The 17,466-nt window shown below is 38.8% G+C and overlaps 1 protein-coding gene across 3 annotated transcripts in view; it reads left to right on the top strand.

Annotated features, from left to right (window-relative positions):
• LOC127437404 (talin-2-like) overlaps positions 1-17,466 on the top strand; it is a 229,738-nt gene that overhangs the window by 200,656 nt on the left and 11,616 nt on the right. For all 3 annotated transcript variants that reach the window (XM_051692258.1, XM_051692259.1, XM_051692260.1), the window contains 5 exons: positions 238-354; positions 2,249-2,434; positions 3,406-3,513; positions 3,600-3,705; positions 6,342-6,466. In XM_051692258.1, the coding sequence (XP_051548218.1) occupies positions 238-354; positions 2,249-2,434; positions 3,406-3,513; positions 3,600-3,705; positions 6,342-6,466 (642 nt within the window). The remainder of the gene's footprint in view (positions 1-237; positions 355-2,248; positions 2,435-3,405; positions 3,514-3,599; positions 3,706-6,341; positions 6,467-17,466) is intronic.

Genomic DNA, 17,466 nt, shown 5'->3' with positions numbered 1-17,466 from the left:
CTTCAAAAACAAGAACAAAAAAAAAAAGCAAAACCACCAAAAATGTTCATTAAAGTTTTCCATATGACAATTCAATTCATTAAAAAGTTCCAACTCAGAGGAATCATTTGTACACAAATCTGACATCGCTAATTCTCTCATGAACTCACTTTGGGTATGAGAAAAGCACATTTCAAATAAAATTATGATTGAGTGTCTTTTTAATAAAGTGACCTTTATTTTTTTCTGCTGATGCAGGTGATGGTGACAAATGTGACCTCTCTCTTGAAGACAGTGAAAGCGGTAGAAGATGAAGCCACTCGCGGGACGAGGGCTCTGGAAGCCACAATTGAGTGCATCAAACAGGAACTTACTGTACGGAACATTGTTTAGCTCCATTGCAAAGCCTAGTGAGCTGCCTCATTGCTTATATAGGCAGCTGCTTTTAAGGCAACATCCTAACTGAAACAGAACCTCACACGTGAACGATTTGGAATGCTCTGCATAGGCAGCAACTATGTATCGCCACAAAAATAGTGCTCTGCATGGATGACTCACCTTGCAACTGATTTCAATAAAGTTTGCCTGTTAGCATGTTGCTAAGTTAACGACACGATACACTTATAAGAAGAAAAAAAAATACATCACACAAATTTTGGGTAAAATAAGAAATTTTTAATCACACTGAACAAGTTTTATCTATACTTTTCAGTATTGAATGAGATGTACGTTTATTGTCGGAAGCATGCCTATGATGCCTTAAAATGGTGCCTCCAAAAGGGAGCTCACTAGGTTTTACAACAGAGCAATTGTTTATGTCACTTGTGACATACAATCTCGCACACATTGGAATTGTTCCAAGAAATACTTTCAGCTCTTAAATGCTCAAGACTAGTTGGAAATGTCAGTTGTGTTATGTTGATTTTGATCTCAATTAAGATATGCTAATTCAATCTCCGCTCATTACAATCTACCCGTGAATTAGTACCAATTAGGTCTGGCCTAATTACCTTCAGCCCATACAGAGGCAAAACCCGTCCATCTGTGATATGCACTGATAATACAAAGTGGGGATTTTGTCTGAGAATGTGCCTGTTCTCCACCTGCTCCTCGTTCTCCTTCTCCCATGGTCATCCCTACAGTACTCCACTTATCAGGGGCTATGTGACAGATTGAGATAGTGAAACAGGAAGGCAAAAGATTTCTTGCTGTTTGTTTTATCTTCTGAATTAATCCTCAGGTTATCAGACAACCCTCGTGGAGCTCTGAGCATTCAGTGAGCGTGACTGTGTTACTGTATTAGTGCACTGACAACACTTGTGTAGGCTTATCTTGTATATGGGGTTGGTGGTGTTGTTAAAGAAAGAATGTTCCTTTCATCTCAGTTTTCTTCAAGAAGACTGTCCTTGTAACTTAAAGGATATTTTACCCAGAAATTAAAATTCTCTCATCATTTACTCACCCTTATGCCATCCCAGATGTGTATGACTTTCTTTCTTCTGCAGAACACAAGCAAAGATTTTTAGAAGTATATCTCAGCTTTGTTAGTCCATTCAATGCAAGTGAATGGTGACCAGAACTTTGAAACTCCAAAAAGCACAAAGGCAGCATAAAGGTAATCCATATGACTCCAGTGGTTAAATCCATATCTTCTGAAGTGATATGATAGGTTTGGGTGAGAAACAGATCAATATTCAAGTCCGTGTTTGCTATAAATTTTCCTCCCTTCCCAGTAGATTGCAATATGCACGAAGAATGTGAATTGCCAAAAACAAATGAAGAAGAATGTGATAGTGAATATGCAGATTTATAGTAAAAAATGGACATAAATATTGTTCTGTTTCTCACCCATACCTATTATATAGCTTCTGAAGACATGGGTTTAACCACTGGATTCGGATGGATTACTTTTATGCTGCCTTTATGTACTTTTTGGACCTTTTAAAGTTTTGGTCAACATTCACTTGCATTGTATGGACCTACAGACCTGAAATATTCTTCTAAAAATCTTCATTTGTGTTCTGCTGAAGAAAGAAAGTCATACACATCTGGGATGATATGAGGGTGAGTAAATGATGAGAGAATTGTACGGATGAACAGTCCCTTTTAACTATAAATAAATTGAAACTACATATATGCATGAAAGTTACAAACAAATTCCACCAAAGCCGGTCATGTGATGAAAAACAAAGATTTTAAGGATTAAAAATAGAGCTATAGATGTAATGCATAAAATGCCTACCTGACTTTTGCATCATCTTCTATCCAGGTTTTCCAGTCCAAGGACGTTGTGGAGAAAACCACCACCCCTGAAGAGTTCATCCGCATGACCAAGGGCATCACGGTTGCAACGGCCAAAGCGGTGGCAGCAGGCAATTCTGCCCAGCAGGAAGATGTGATATCCACTGCCAACCTGAGCCGCAAAGCCATCTCTGACATGCTGTCCACCTGCAAGGTGCTTATTCAGCATCACACACACAAAAACATTAATACAAACACAGTCTCAGCACATACTGACCACCGGCAAGGTGTTTATACACATCACACACACAATATCACTACATGCTGACCAACTGTAAGGAGCTAATCCCCAAACACAAGTGTATTTTAAAGTCAATAAAAGTTATGTACACACGCACACACACACATATTGCGCTTGCACTAATTCTGAGATGAAAACAGTTTACTGTACTTCTCAGTATCATTTGGAGCTAACCCACTTTTGACTCCTAAACTGCACCATCTAGTGGCATTCTGATGTAAGAATGTAGTGGCATGTCTGACGGATGCTACTAGCAACAGTGTAAGCAACTTTCATTTGTTAACTTGTAGCCAACAACCGGCTGGCCTGGGTAGCTCAGTGGTAAAAGACGCTGGCTACCACCCCTGGAGTTCGCTAGTTTGAATCCCAGGGTGTGCTGAGTGACTCCAGCCAGGTCTCCTAAGCAACCAAATTGGCCCGGTTGCTAGGGAGGGTAGAGTCAAATGGGGTAACCTACTTGTGGCAGCGGGGGCGTGGTCAAGCATCTCTCCGGAGAGAGAGAAAGCGGTAAGGGCGCTTTTTATGTCCACCTGAGCTAAATTATGTCTAACACCTGTCTCTAATTTCAGTGAGCACGGGGAGAGCGTGTCATCACTGTAGCTTATTTGTGATTTATGTAATATATGGTCTTACAATTGCCCCCACCTAGAATAATTGCCACTGAAGTGTATGTATTAGTAGTTAAATAAAATGGGTTAAATTACGATATTGCACACAAGATTGCATGATATTATAATACTTTTATATTTCGTTATACAAATAAAATTGCACATTGTAAGACAATGATACTTGTTTCCTGTTTAATAATTGGCTATAATGTGAATTAACGTTAGATGTGGCACAGGTGTAATGTAGGTCATGTGTTGCAAATTTATATTTCACAGCAAGCCGCGTCCCACCCAGAAGTAGGCGAGGACGTGAGGAATAAAGCTCTGCTCTACGGCATCGAGTGCACCACTGGATACATCGACCTGCTCGAACACGTCCTGCTCGTGAGTGTGTGCGAAATTTAATGGCTTGTGCTTATGCTTGTGTTTGTGCGAGCTGTTGTAACTTTGTGTGTTTACTCTAAACGCAGGTGCTACAGAAACCCACGGCCGAACAGAAACAACAGTTGGCTGTACTGTCCAAGAAAGTGGCCGGATCGGTCACAGAGCTAATTCAGACTGCCGAAGCCATGAAGGGTGAACACAAACACATACAGTACATGCACACAATCAACAACAGATCTGTTACAGTTAATCTTGTTTTTTTTTTTATCTTCCACTTTAATCTCAGATCAGTTTAGCGATCTATGTACCAGTGCCTCATTAGCTTGCTTTACTCTGTACGGCTTGTCTTTGTCACACATCCAGTTTGTTAAACCTTGTTTCAATAACAGAAAAAAGATGAACCTGTCTGGAAACAGATTATCTTTGCAATTAACTTAACACTAATTAAAAATAAAATCAACTTTGATATGGTAAAATGTGTTAAATGGATTACTGAACTCTTAAGGCCCTGGCATACTTCATACGAAATCAAAGAACGAACAGGTATGACATTTACTGTAGATCCAAATCTGGACATATGTCTTATCATCTTTTTTTGTCTGTATTCTACCCATTAACACTCTTTCATACACCCATCTTTGCAGTAGTAAAGGTGTCATCATAAATTACAATAACAGAGTGTAATCGGTGCATATTATGGTTGCTATTCATAATCAGTTAGCCAAAATTACTATTTTTCTTCAAACGTCTTTTTGGCGCTGAGCGAAGAACGTAGAAGAACTTCTTTGTGAGTATGCCGGGGCCTTTTTTTGGTAGCTATTCATAATCAAATTAGCCAAAATTGCAATTTTTTTCCTTTTATTTAAATACAATTTTTTTAAGCTCTTTCAAATGCAATTCTAATCAGGGAAAACAAGGAAACTCTCATTTCAATAGCATTTCTGTTTGAGAGGTAATGGCAAAATTGTGGTCAATTGAACTAAATTTATGCAGGTTTAATAGAGTCATTGGCCTGATGGCACACTTTTGCTCTCTTCTATAACAAGTACTTTTGTTTTTTTCTTCTCTGCAACAGATGGAGGTGAGTATCATACACCTGTTAATGTTCTCTTATGTCAGGCCACACACACACAAACTTGTGTATTTGACCCGTATGGAGACACACATATACAGAGGAAGTGATGGAGTGAGGGACAAGAGAGAAGATAGAATTGAATTCCCTCAGGATTAACATAATCCTCAAACACATTTTCTCCATCTGTTTTCACAAGCTGTTTAAAGAGAAAAAAAAACAGATGTCTTTTCATGCCAATTAAAAGTTGGTAAAGGAAAATGCAAAGAAAAGAACATTTACCCTATAACTGGTCATTAACACCAAATTTGTATGATTATCCAAGAAATGAATGAATGATTATGAGTTTAATAAACTGCCAATCAGCACTAAGAATGTTGTTTATCTAGAGCTATTGGTGCTGTGGCATCCATTCATTATACACAAATGAAACTAAACTTGATAATGATAGTTTTCACCAAAATACCTTAGTTACAATTATTGTTTCCAAAAATGAAACTGGAGTACTGTCATCAAAAATGAAATAAAACAAATTGACAGAAGGATTCTGAAAGCTTATTATATTATTTGGAGATCCCGTATTAATGTATTATGATTTTACGGGTGAATCTGTGGAAATGTCCAAGTCACATTTCACTACTTTTTCACAAATAAAATTTTTAGTGAAATTCAGTTTTGTGCACAAAAATTGAAGCATATGTTCTACCATCAAGATTTAATTTTTTTGTATTGTGGCATTATTTACGTGACATTTTCCCACAGAATTTGTATTAGTGTAGTGCTAAGACATGTTAAAGTTGATTTTTTATTATTATTATTATTCTAGTGATTATCATTATATTCTAATTACAAATTTTTATCAACATAATTTAAAACCACTACAACAAATACTACCATGATGTTTAAGTATGTTTGCAATTTTAGCCTATGTTTTATATATTATATTATATTTTAATAATATTTTATATATTTATTTCAATACTGTAACATTGGGGTGTTTAAAACTAAATAAAGTAACAATGAAAAAATAGTCACAATGCAAAAAGTCTTCATTCTCCTGCAAATAAACATCATTTTATTTAAGCAAAATATGATTTCTTTTGATTTTGGGGTGAAATGTGACCCGTCGTGTTCTTGGCAGATTTCGTGAGATTAACCCTTAAAAGGATTATTCACCTATAAAATGAAAATTCTCTCATCATTTACTCGCCCTCAAGCCATCCCAGATGTGTATGACATTATTTCTTCTGCTGAACACAAACAAAGATTTTTAGAAGAATATGGATTTAACCACTGGAGTCGTATGGATTACTTTTATGCTGCCATTATATCCATTTTGGAGATTCAAAGTTCTTGCCACCATTCACTTGCATTGTGAGGACCTACAGAGCTGAGATATTCTTCTTAAAATCTACATTTGTGTTCTGCAGAAGAAAGAAAGTCATACATATCTGGGATGGCGTGAGGGTGAGTAAATCATGAGAGAAGTTTCATTTTTGGGTGAACTATTCCTTTAAAGTAGTAATATTAAAATTGAGTAAAATGATGGTTGTCATGTTCAATTTTTTCCTTACAGTTGGTCATTAGTTTGAATCCCTATCTCCTTGCATGATTTCTTTTGATTTATTTCAACTGTCACCATTATTAATAGAGTACATTGATAAATTTGATCACTTTTTCCATGTGTCTGCATAATGCATATGGTAAGTGTATTGTGAATGTGGGTCTTATTGACTGGGTTTGTCCCCCATCTCAGGTTCAGAGTGGGTGGACCCAGAAGACCCTACAGTAATAGCGGAGACGGAGCTCCTTGGTGCCGCTGCGTCCATCGAGGCTGCAGCCAAGAAACTAGAGCAGCTAAAGCCCAGAGCCAAGCCAAAGGTATTCATCATCTACCTTCCATCTCTACAACACCACACTGTATCAAGATTACCCCGAACACTGCCATAATCAGCCGGCCAACAGAACTGTGTCAAATCAATGTCACTAAAGGCAGCAGGAATGTTCCATTTCTATATTTGGGTGTGGGGGGGGGGGGGGGGGGGGAGGTGGTAATTTAACTCATGGATTAAATTAATCATGGCTGACTGTGAATAGTGAATTTCTGCAATGGCATTGGTAACTGAAAACTATTGCTTTTGAATGATGCTGCATCCATGTCCCTAGGTGCAAGTATACAGTAAGTCCAAGATGTCATACATCAAATATCACAGAGTGCACCTTTAACAATTTGATATTTTTAAGTCTACAGTGCGCTGAAGGTCTGTGGGTCGTTCCAGGTATACAGTAGCTTTTGAACTCTGTAACTTTTAAAAAGATGTACAGGTGCATCTCAATAAATTAGAATGTCGTGGAAAAGTTCATTTATTTCAGTAATTCAACTCAAATTGTGAAACTCGTGTATTAAATAAATTCAATGCACACAGACTGAAGTAGTTTAAGTCTTTGGTTCTTTTAATTGTGATGATTTTGGCTCACATTTAACAAAAACCCACCAATTCACCATCTCAAAAAATTAGAATATGGTGACATGCCAATCAGCTAATCAACTCAAAACACCTGCAAAGGTTTCCTGAGCCTTCAGAATGGTCTCTCAGTTTGGTTCACTAGGCTACACAATCATGGGGAAGACTGCTGATCTGACAGTTGTCCAGAAGACAATCATTGACACCCTTCACAAGGAGGGTAAGCCACAAACATTCATTGCCAAAGAAGCTGGCTGTTCACAGAGTGCTATATCCAAGCATGTTAACAGAAAGTTGAGTGGAAGGAAAAAGTGTGGAAGAAAAAGATGCACAACCAACCAAGAGAACCGCAGCCTTATGATTGTCAACAAAATCGATTCAAGAATTTGGGTGAACTTCACAAGGAATGGACTGAGGCTGGGGTCAAGGCATCAAGAGCCACCACACACAGACATGTCTAGGAATTTGGCTACAGTTGTCGTATTCCTCTTGTTAAGCCACTCCTGAACCACAGACAATGTCAGAGGCGTCTTACCTGGGCTAAGGAGAAGAAGAACTGGACTGTTGCCCAGTGTTCCAAAGTCCTCTTTTCAGATGAGAGCAAGTTTTGTATTTCATTTGGAAACCAAGGTCCTAGAGTCTGGAGGAAGGGTGGAGAAGCTCATAGCCCAAGTTGCTTGAAGTCCAGTGTTAAGTTTCCACAGTCTGTGATGATTTGGGGTGCAATGTCATCTGCTGGTGTTGGTCCATTGTGTTTTTTGAAAACCAAAGTCACTGCACCCATTTACCAAGAAATATTGGAGCACTTCATGCTTCCTTCTGCTGACCAGCTTTTTAAAGATGCTGATTTCATTTTCCAGCAGCATTTGGCACCTGCCCACACTGCCAAAAGCACCAAAAGTTGGTTAAATGACCATGGTGTTGGTGTGCTTGACTGGCCAGCAAACTCACCAGACCTGAACCCCATAGAGAATCTATGGGGTATTGTCAAGAGGAAAATGAGAAACAAGAGACCAGAAAATGCAGATGAGCTGAAGGCCACTGTCAAAGAAACCTGGGCTTTCATACCACCTCAGCAGTGCCACAAACTGATCACCTCCATGCCACGCCGAATTGAGGCAGTAAATAAAGCAAAAGGAGCCCCTACCAAGTATTGAGTACATATACAGTAAATGAACATACTTTCCAGAAGGCCAACAATTCACTAAAAATGTTTTTTTATTGGTCTTATGATGTATTCTAATTTTTTGAGATGGTGAATTGGTGGGTTTTTGTTAAATGTGAGCCAAAATCATCACAATTAAAAGAACCAAAGACTTAAACTACTTCAGTCTGTGTGCATTGAATTTATTTAATACACGAGTTTCACAATTTGAGTTGAATTACTGAAATAAATGAACTTTTCCATGACATTTTAATTTATTGAGATGCACCTGTATATGCCTGTGTTGTAAGTATTTATAAAAGAAGTATACCAGACTTTCAGATATATGCTCTGGTCAAGGTTAAGCACTTAAACTTAATTTAAGTGCCTTAAACTTCAAGGAGTAGTTCACCCAAAAATGAAAATTCTCTCATCATTTACTCCCCCTCATGCCATCCCAGATGTGTATGACTTTCTTTCTTCTGCTGAACACAAATGAAGATTTTTAGAAGAATATTTCAGCTCTGTAGGTCATTTCAATGCAAGAGAATGGTGGTCAGACTTTGAATCTCCAAAAAGCAGATAAATGCTATATTAAAATAACATTGTGTAACAAATTTTTTTTTTTTTTCTTTTTTTTTTTTTTTTTTGGTTCCTGGGTAGTAAGTGGTATTTCCTAATTGCTTATGCCTCAAAAGTATAGAAAATGGCTATTATTCCGCACAACCTTTGCTTTTGTGACCAGGACAGTGATATTTTGAAATTTACCTATTTTCCAGAACATTCCAGATAGATTCAGTGCTGAGTAAACTTGGAGTAACTTCTAGAACTTTCCAGTAATATAAATAGTAGTATAAATACAGGGGCCTTAAGCCCACCAGTTCAGTTTTGTTCCAGCTGTCTAAGTGGATACATATCTGCATTTTTCTGAGATGGCATCAAGAGGCTGCAAGCATCCAGCAGACGCATTTTGCTATGTCTGCGGCCAATTTATCAAGACAAGAGCGAAAAAGTACTCCATGGAAGCATCTGCTAAGATGTGTGAGGCCTACGAGGCATATTTTGGCATGCCTGTCGGGGATCAAGACAAAACCTGGGCACCTCATTTCACCTTCGAGCACTGCAAAAAAACTCTGGAAGGTAAGATGGACAATTGTTGCTCGGAATTTTATGTTATAAAATGTGTTAATTTTTAAAATTGTAAAAGTTTTTAATTTTAAAATGTTTTACAATTTTCAATGTTGTTGAAAAAATATATCATATATGAAAAATGTTGCGAGAATCTCTCACACATTAGTCATGGGTGAAATAAATGTATTTTTGTAGGATGGTGCAGAGGGGAAAAGAGAGACATGAAGTTCGCTATCCCAAGAATTTTGCGGGAACCCACTGACCACTCAAGCAACTGCTACTTCTGCATGGTGGACCCTTCCAAACATTGGACTGGCAAGAATGCACCTGCTATCACGTATCCAGACCTTCCTTCATCCATCGCCCCAGTGCCACACTGCCATGAGCTCCCCATACCCACTCCTCCGGAGAGAGAGCAGCCGTCTTTAGAAGAGAGCAGCAAGTCAGAGAGCGAGGAAGACGTTGTAGATCCAGATTACAATTTCAGAGGTGGAGCTGAGGAGAGAAACCCATACTACCCAAACCAAAAAGACCTCAACGACTTGATTAGAGATCTTGGTCTCACCAAGTCTAATGCCGAGCTTTTGACGTCTAGGCTCAAGCAGTGGAACTTGTTGGATGAAAGTGTGCAAGTCGCAGATCAGAGGAAGTGTCACTAAACTTTTTCCAGCTTCTTCACCCGTCAAGATGGGCTCTGGTTCTGCCACAATGTGACAAGTCTGTTTGAGGCAATCGGTATCGCTTGTAACCAGAATGAGTGGCACCTCTTCACTGACAGCTCATCCAGGAGCCTCAAATCCGTGCTGCTCCATAATGGTAACAAGTACCCGTCTCTTTCCCTAGCTCACTCGGTGCACCTCAAAGAGGATTACAACAGCATCAAGACCTTGCTGGACGCCTTGAAATATGCTGAGTACATTTGGGGGCTGATTTGTGAAAGTGATTTACAGTACAATCATAAATCTCAAAAAACTACTCCTAAATCTTTTGTAGTCATTTTTGTATTACTTCAGTATAAATACTTGTTAATATTAAATTTTTCTGACTTTATGTGAACAAAAAGACACAAAATCGCCTGTTTTCTCATTGGAAATAGGTAAATTTCAAAATACCACTGTCCTGGTCACAAAAGCAAAGTTTGTGGGGAGTAACAGCCATTTTCTATACTTTTGAGGCATAAGCAATTAGGAAATAACACTTATTACCCAGGAACCAAAAATTGTGTTACATAGTGTAATCAATTTGACTCGAGTAGTTTAATGTCTTCTGAAGTGATCCAGTTGGTTTTGGGTGAGAACTGACCAAAATGTAACTCCTTTTTCACTGTACATCTTGCCTTGCAATCTCTAGGCTCGATCATGATTTCAAGCTTGATTATACTTCCTAGTGCTTGACACATTCAAAGAGTGTGAAATGGCGCTATAGGATGTGTAAACGAGCTTGAAATCACATTCGCCAAGGAGACTGCTGTCAAGATTTAAAGTGAAAAAAGGAGTTACATTTTAATCTCTTCTCACCCAAGACTGGATCACTTCAGAAGACACTGGTTTATCCACTGGAGTCGTATGGATTACTTTTATGCAGCCTTTATCTGCTTTTTGGAGCTTCAAAGTTGACCACCATTTACTTGCATTGTATGTACCTACAGAGCTGAAATTTTCTTCTAAAAATCTTCATTTGTGTTCTGCAGAAGAAAGAAAGTCATACACATCTGAGATAGCATAAGTGTGAGTAAATGATGAGACAATTTTCATTTTTGAGTGAACTAACTCTTTAATTATAACTTGAACATTTAAACAATGGCTAGTAAAACAGGATGGAACCTAAAAGGATGGAAATAAAGGGGTTAAGTTTGTCATTGAGAGAGTGAGAGTTCACTTAAATAAGGGTGTCAACTTCAAGTTAATACTGAAATTTCTGAACAATCTTTTAAGATTTTGATATCATGCAGGTTTCTGTAATTTTGAATGGTAATTTGTGACAAGCCAACTATTACCACAAAACAGCAATGAATTTTGCTGCTCATCAGTGCATATATATATGCACTGATGAGTCAAAATATTATGACCACCTGCCTAATATGCTGTTGGTTCTCCGCATGCCGCCAAAAACAGCACTGACTCACTGAGGCATGGACTCAACAAGACCCCTGAAGGTGTCCTGTGGTATCTGGCACCAAGACATTAGCAGTAGATCCTTCAAGTCCTGTAAGTTGCAAGGTGGAGCCGCTGTGGATCAGACTTGTTGGTCCAGCACTCAATCGGATAGAGACCTGGGGAATTTAGAGGCCAGGCCAACACCTTGAACTCTTCATCATGTTCCTCAAATAATTCTGGAACAATGTGTGCAGTGTCACAGGACGCATTATCCTGCTGAAAGAGGCCACTGCCATCAGGGAATACACTGGCATGAAGAGGTGTACCTGGTCTGCAGCGATGCTTAGGTAGGTGGCACATGCCAAATTGACGCTCACATGAATGGCTGGACCCAGCAGGACATTGCCCAGAGCACCACACTCCGTTGACGTCTTCCCACAGTGCATCCTGGTGCCATCACTTCCCCAGATAAACGACACACACGTACACGGCTGTCCACGTGATGTAAAAGAAAATGGGTCTCATCGGACCAGGTGAAAATTCCACTGCTCCAAGGTCCAGATCCGAAGCTCGCGTGACCATTGTAGGTGCTTTCAATGGTGGATCATGGGAACTCTGACCGGTCTGTGGCAACGCAGCCCCATATGTAGCAGTGTGCGATGCACTTGTGTGTTTTGACGCATTCCTCCTGTAACCATCATTAACATTTTCTGTGACTTGTGCCGCAGTAGACCTTCTGTCGGTTCGGACCAGACGGAATAGACATCGTTGCCCTCACACATCAGTGAGCCTTGGGTGCCCAACACCCTGTCTCCTCGGACCACTGTTGGTAGGTACTCGCCACTGCTGACTAGAAGCACCCCACAAGCCTTGCCGTTTCAGAGATGCTCTGACCTAGTCGTCTGGCCATAGCAATTTGGCCCTTGGCAGAGTCACTCATTTCTTTACTCCTGCATCTAACACGCTGACAACGAGATACTGATTGCTCGCTTATCATCTAATCTACACAGACCTTGACATGTGGCCTTGTTAGGAGATGATCAGTGTTATTCGCTTCACCTGTGAGTGGTCATAATAATTTGGCTCATCAGTGTGTGTGTGTGTGTGTGTGTGTGTGTGTGTGTGTGTGTGTGTGTGTGTGTGTGTGTGTGTGTATATATATATATATATATATATATATATATATATATATATATATATATATATACACACACTCATAATTTGTGCTGTTCTTTATATTCCAAAATGATGTCACGTGATGACACAAGAAAAACTTAAAATGATTGCCAATTAAAACAATATTCCCAAGAAAATGTTAAAACATTTGGACTAGAGAAAGGAAAAAAATAAAGAAACACCTTGAATATTTCTTAATAAATTGCCCATTTTTCACATTAGATGTTAGTATTAGAGTGCCCTGAACTTTTTCTCAGTTTGAAACTCATCTCAGAAAAGAAGGTCAGCACTTTTTGGAAACGGTTTTTCCTGAAGCTCCTTTATTGTTCCATCCATCTGTGTTATAGCTTAGCTGTCATTGATGCTTTTCACCCTCAAAAACATTCATCCACATTTTACTTATCAAAGCAAAAACTGTCTTCCCCCGTTGGGTGTGTCAGTGACTTCCCACAGCAAAACCACAAAGCAAACTCAAATTTACTGCCAAGAAATGATCGTATCAGCCACAGGCCCAATACTACAGACAAATAATATCTCTAATAACACTGGATTATTGTTTCAGGGCAAGGACACGGATTTCCACAGATATTCATAAAGCTCTTCATATCGCAATGCTCAATATAAAGTTACTAAGTGCAGTTATTGCTCACGGTGCAGAAATCATTGGAATAGCTCATTTTGGTGTGTTTTTGTGGTAATATTCAGATGATAACTCTCTCCGAGTTCTGTGCCGATATAGACCGTTTCTCACCGGCAGAATGTCATCTGTCCATCCATCCATCCATCTCTCCATCAATGTAACTTTTCTCTCACTAGGATGAGTTAGTCAGGCTTGAGGGTCTTGTCTTACTGAAAGAGGGATGAACTTGTTTTTTGTTGTCACCAACTTCCATTCATACATTTCATCACTCTCTGCACATTCACGCTGATAAAAACACATTTCAGTGATATTCATCCTGCAGTCCTCACATCAAGATGTCTACACATCATACCACAAAACTCATTTTGAACCAGTGTTGAGGACACATGACCGTGCTTGTCCACTTTATCATGTGTTTCAGACTTTTATAGTGAGTATGAAAGTTAGTGCATGTCAGCATACAGAGTCATTGGTGCTTAATATCACCCCTGGAGTGTCTGTTGCCGTTCTCCCTAATAAATCTTCATCCCTCACTTTCCCTTTAGGCCTCACTCCTCTATCCATCCTTGTCTTTAACCCTGCTATCTCAGTATGCCCTAATAATCCTCTCTATTCTCTTATTTCCTCCTCTATTCTCTTTTTTTTATCCTCTCATCTTCCCTCCTCTCTCTCCACTGCTCTGTTCCAAAACCTAGTGAGCTACCTCCTGCCTACATAGGCAGCTGCCTTCATAGCAGCTTGTTAACTGAAATGGAGCCCCTTAAGAGAGTGATTTTGAGCACTCTTCATAGGCAGCAACTCCATGCGTCATTTAATTAGTGCTTCTCACGTGCAACGCACTAGGGACTTGACTCACAACTGCGTGTAGGGTGATATGGTTTCTCACGATTCGGTACAATGTAGGATATGAGGTTCATGATTTGATATAAAACACTTAAATGACAAAGTATGACGATTTTGTTTGAAATAATGTGTACAATATACAAGTATTTACATTAAAGGGATAGTTCACCCAAAAATGAGAATTCTCTCATTATTTACTCATCCACATGATATCCCAGGTGTATATGACTTACTTTCTTCACCAGAACACATTCGAAGAAAAATTGAAAATATCTCAGCTCAGTAGGTCCTTAAAATGCAAGTGGATGGTGATCAGACCTTTGAAGTGCCAAAAATCACAGACAGTCAGCATAAACGTCATCGATATGACTCCAGCGGTTAAATTAATGTCTTCTAAAGCAAAATTATCACTTTTGGTGCGAAAAAGATCAATATTTAAGTACTTAAAAAATACTGCCTCTGTAGGCAGCTCACTTGGCTTTTTTGGAACAGACCCCACCTCCCCTCCCCTCCTCTCTCTCTCTCTCTCTCTCTCTCTCTCTCTCTCTCCTCTCCTGCTCTCTTCTCCTCTCTCCCCCCATGTTCTGGAGGTGAGGTAGACCTGGAAGTCTTTCTGCAGGGCTCTGTTTGATATGTTTGATATATTAGGTTGTTATTCTGTCCAACTATATATCAAACATATTTCTACAGTGTTCTGCTCTGTCTCCAGACTGTGTGTGTGTTCATGAATGTGTTCTTTTGTGGCTTCAGACAGATTTATTAGCAAAGGTGGGATGCAAAGGTGTGTCTTAGGTCCTGTCGAATTGTGCTATTCTGTTCAAGTAGGTATAGCTGCAGGCCAGAGACCTTAAAATGGGGGCGGGATCTCCAAAATAGTGTGGGGTTTCCTAGAAGGGGCGTGGTTTCTCCAAAAGCGGGTTTCACTTCCACTCCTTAAGGTTAGGGAAAGGGTTAGGTGAGGGGCTCCCTATATCTTTAGTGGTTGGCAGTTTGGAGCTTCCACCCCTTTTTGGAGCAATGCCTGCAGCTATACCCTCCTTGTTCTCTTTGACGTTGTTGATTCTGAGCAGTGTGTGTATCTGAGCTGTTATTGCAACTCAGTGCCACAAGGTGTCCTCCTCAGATCACTTTGTCAAAGAGACATCCCACCTTTTCCCTTTAGTCATGGCCACAGTATGTTTGCAAAGGCATACTAATTTACAAAAATGTGTGGTATATCAAAGCAAACCAGTAAACCAGAGCAGACTTTACACAAAGACATTCCAGTTTGATGAATGAACTGAAAATAATATCAGCCGTGATTTTCAACTGTGAATTTTCATCTTTTTTTTTTCTTTTTTTTTTAGATGCTGCCAGAAATTAAGACTTATATATATATATATATATATATATATATATATATATATGACTACAGTTGAAGTCAGAAGTTTACATACACTTCATTCTCTCTACTATTATTCTGACATTTCACATTCTTAAAATAAAGTAGTGATCATAACTGACCTAAGACAGGGAATGTTTTCTATGATTAAATGTTAATCAGGAATCAGGAATTGTGAAAAACTGAGTTTAAATATATTTGGCTAAAGTGTATGTAAACTTCTGACTTCAACTATATATATATATATATATATATATATATATATATATATATATTACACACACACACACACACACACACACACACACACACACACACACACTGGCAGCCAAAGTTTGGAATAATGTACAGGTTGCTGTTTCGGAAGGAAATTGGTACTTTAATTCACCAAAGTGGCATTCAATTGATCACAAAGTATACTCAGGACATTACTGATGTAAAAAAAACAGCCCTAATTGAAAAAAATCATTTTTAATCAAACTAGACATGCCCCATTTCCAGCAGCCATCACTCCAACACCTTATCCTTGAGTAATCATGCTAAATTGCTAATTTGGTTCTAGAAAATCACTTGCCATTATATCAAACACAGTTGAAAGCTATTTGGTTCATTAAATGAAGCTTAACATTGTCTTTGTGTATGTTTTTGAGTTGCCACAGTATGCAATAGACTGGCATGTATTAAGGTCAATATTAGGTCAAAAATGGCATAAAGAAACAGCTTTCTCTAGAAACTTGTCAGTCAATCATTGTTTTGAGGAATGAAGGCGAAATGGCCAAAAAAACTGAAGATTTCATTCAAAGGTGTACACTACAGTCTTCAAAGACAAAGGACAACTGGCTCTAACAAGGACAGAAAGAGATGTGGAAGGCCAGATGTACAACTAAACAAGAGGATAAGAACATCAGAGTCTCTAGTTTGAGAAATAGATGCATCACATGTCCTCAGCTGACAGCTTCATTGAATTCTACCCGCTCAACACCAGTTTCATGTACAACAATAAAGAGAAGACTCAGGGGTGCAGGCCTTATGGGAAGAATTGCAAAGAAAAAGCCACTTTTGAAACAGAAAATCAAAAAGAAAAGGTTAGAGTGGGCAAAGAAACACAGACATTGGACAACAGATAATTGGAAAAGAGTGTTATGGATCTTAACCCCATTGAGCTTTTGTGGGATCAGCTAGACTGTAAGGTGCGTGAGAAGTGCCCGACAAGACAGCCACATCTATGGCAAGTGCTACAGGAAGCGTGGGTTGAAATGTCACCTGAGTATCTGGACAAACTGACAGCTAGAATGCCAAGGATCTGCAAAACTGTCACTGCTGCACATTTTTTTCAAATTGTAATAGTAATCTTTCACGTTATTAATGTCCTGACTATACATTGTGATCAGCTGAATACCACTTTGGTGAATAAAAGTAACAATTTCTTTCCATAAGAGCAAAATCTGTACAGTATTCCAAACTTTTGGCCGCCAGTGTACACATACATACATATATATATATATATATATATATAAATTAGTAGTCAGTGTAAAGTATATACTGTGCATTATTCAGTCAGTTAGGGTTCAGAATGGCCTATTGCCATACTACTTGTTTTATTCTTGCAGTATACTTGGCACAGTATGCACAGTGCCCTATGCTTGGAATATATCAACTGTGTTTCCAAAAAATGTGAAGTATGCATCCAGACCACATTTCGTGCAATAATGTATCCTAGAATGCAATGCACTCAAGCTTCCAGAGTGGCATGATCCATGTAAGAACATTAGCATACTGCGCACAGTTTACATACTGCATACTACAAAAATAATATGGGTAGTATGGTAGTATGCAATTCTGAACATACTCATAATATTTAGGCCTTCATGAAACATGAGCAAAATGAATTTCTATGTAAATCAATCTTAAAAAACATTCTTGCATAAATTGTGAAATTCAGTTCAGTGGTTTTAAGAATGATTTGAAAAAGTTCTGATTACTACTCCTTGGATATTAACAGTTT

This window comes from Myxocyprinus asiaticus, chromosome 48 (assembly GCF_019703515.2).
Source record: "Myxocyprinus asiaticus isolate MX2 ecotype Aquarium Trade chromosome 48, UBuf_Myxa_2, whole genome shotgun sequence".
NCBI classification, from domain to species: Eukaryota; Metazoa; Chordata; class Actinopteri; order Cypriniformes; family Catostomidae; genus Myxocyprinus; species Myxocyprinus asiaticus.
Note: the sequence above shows the minus strand (reverse complement) of the source record. Positions and strands in the feature narration are given on the sequence as shown.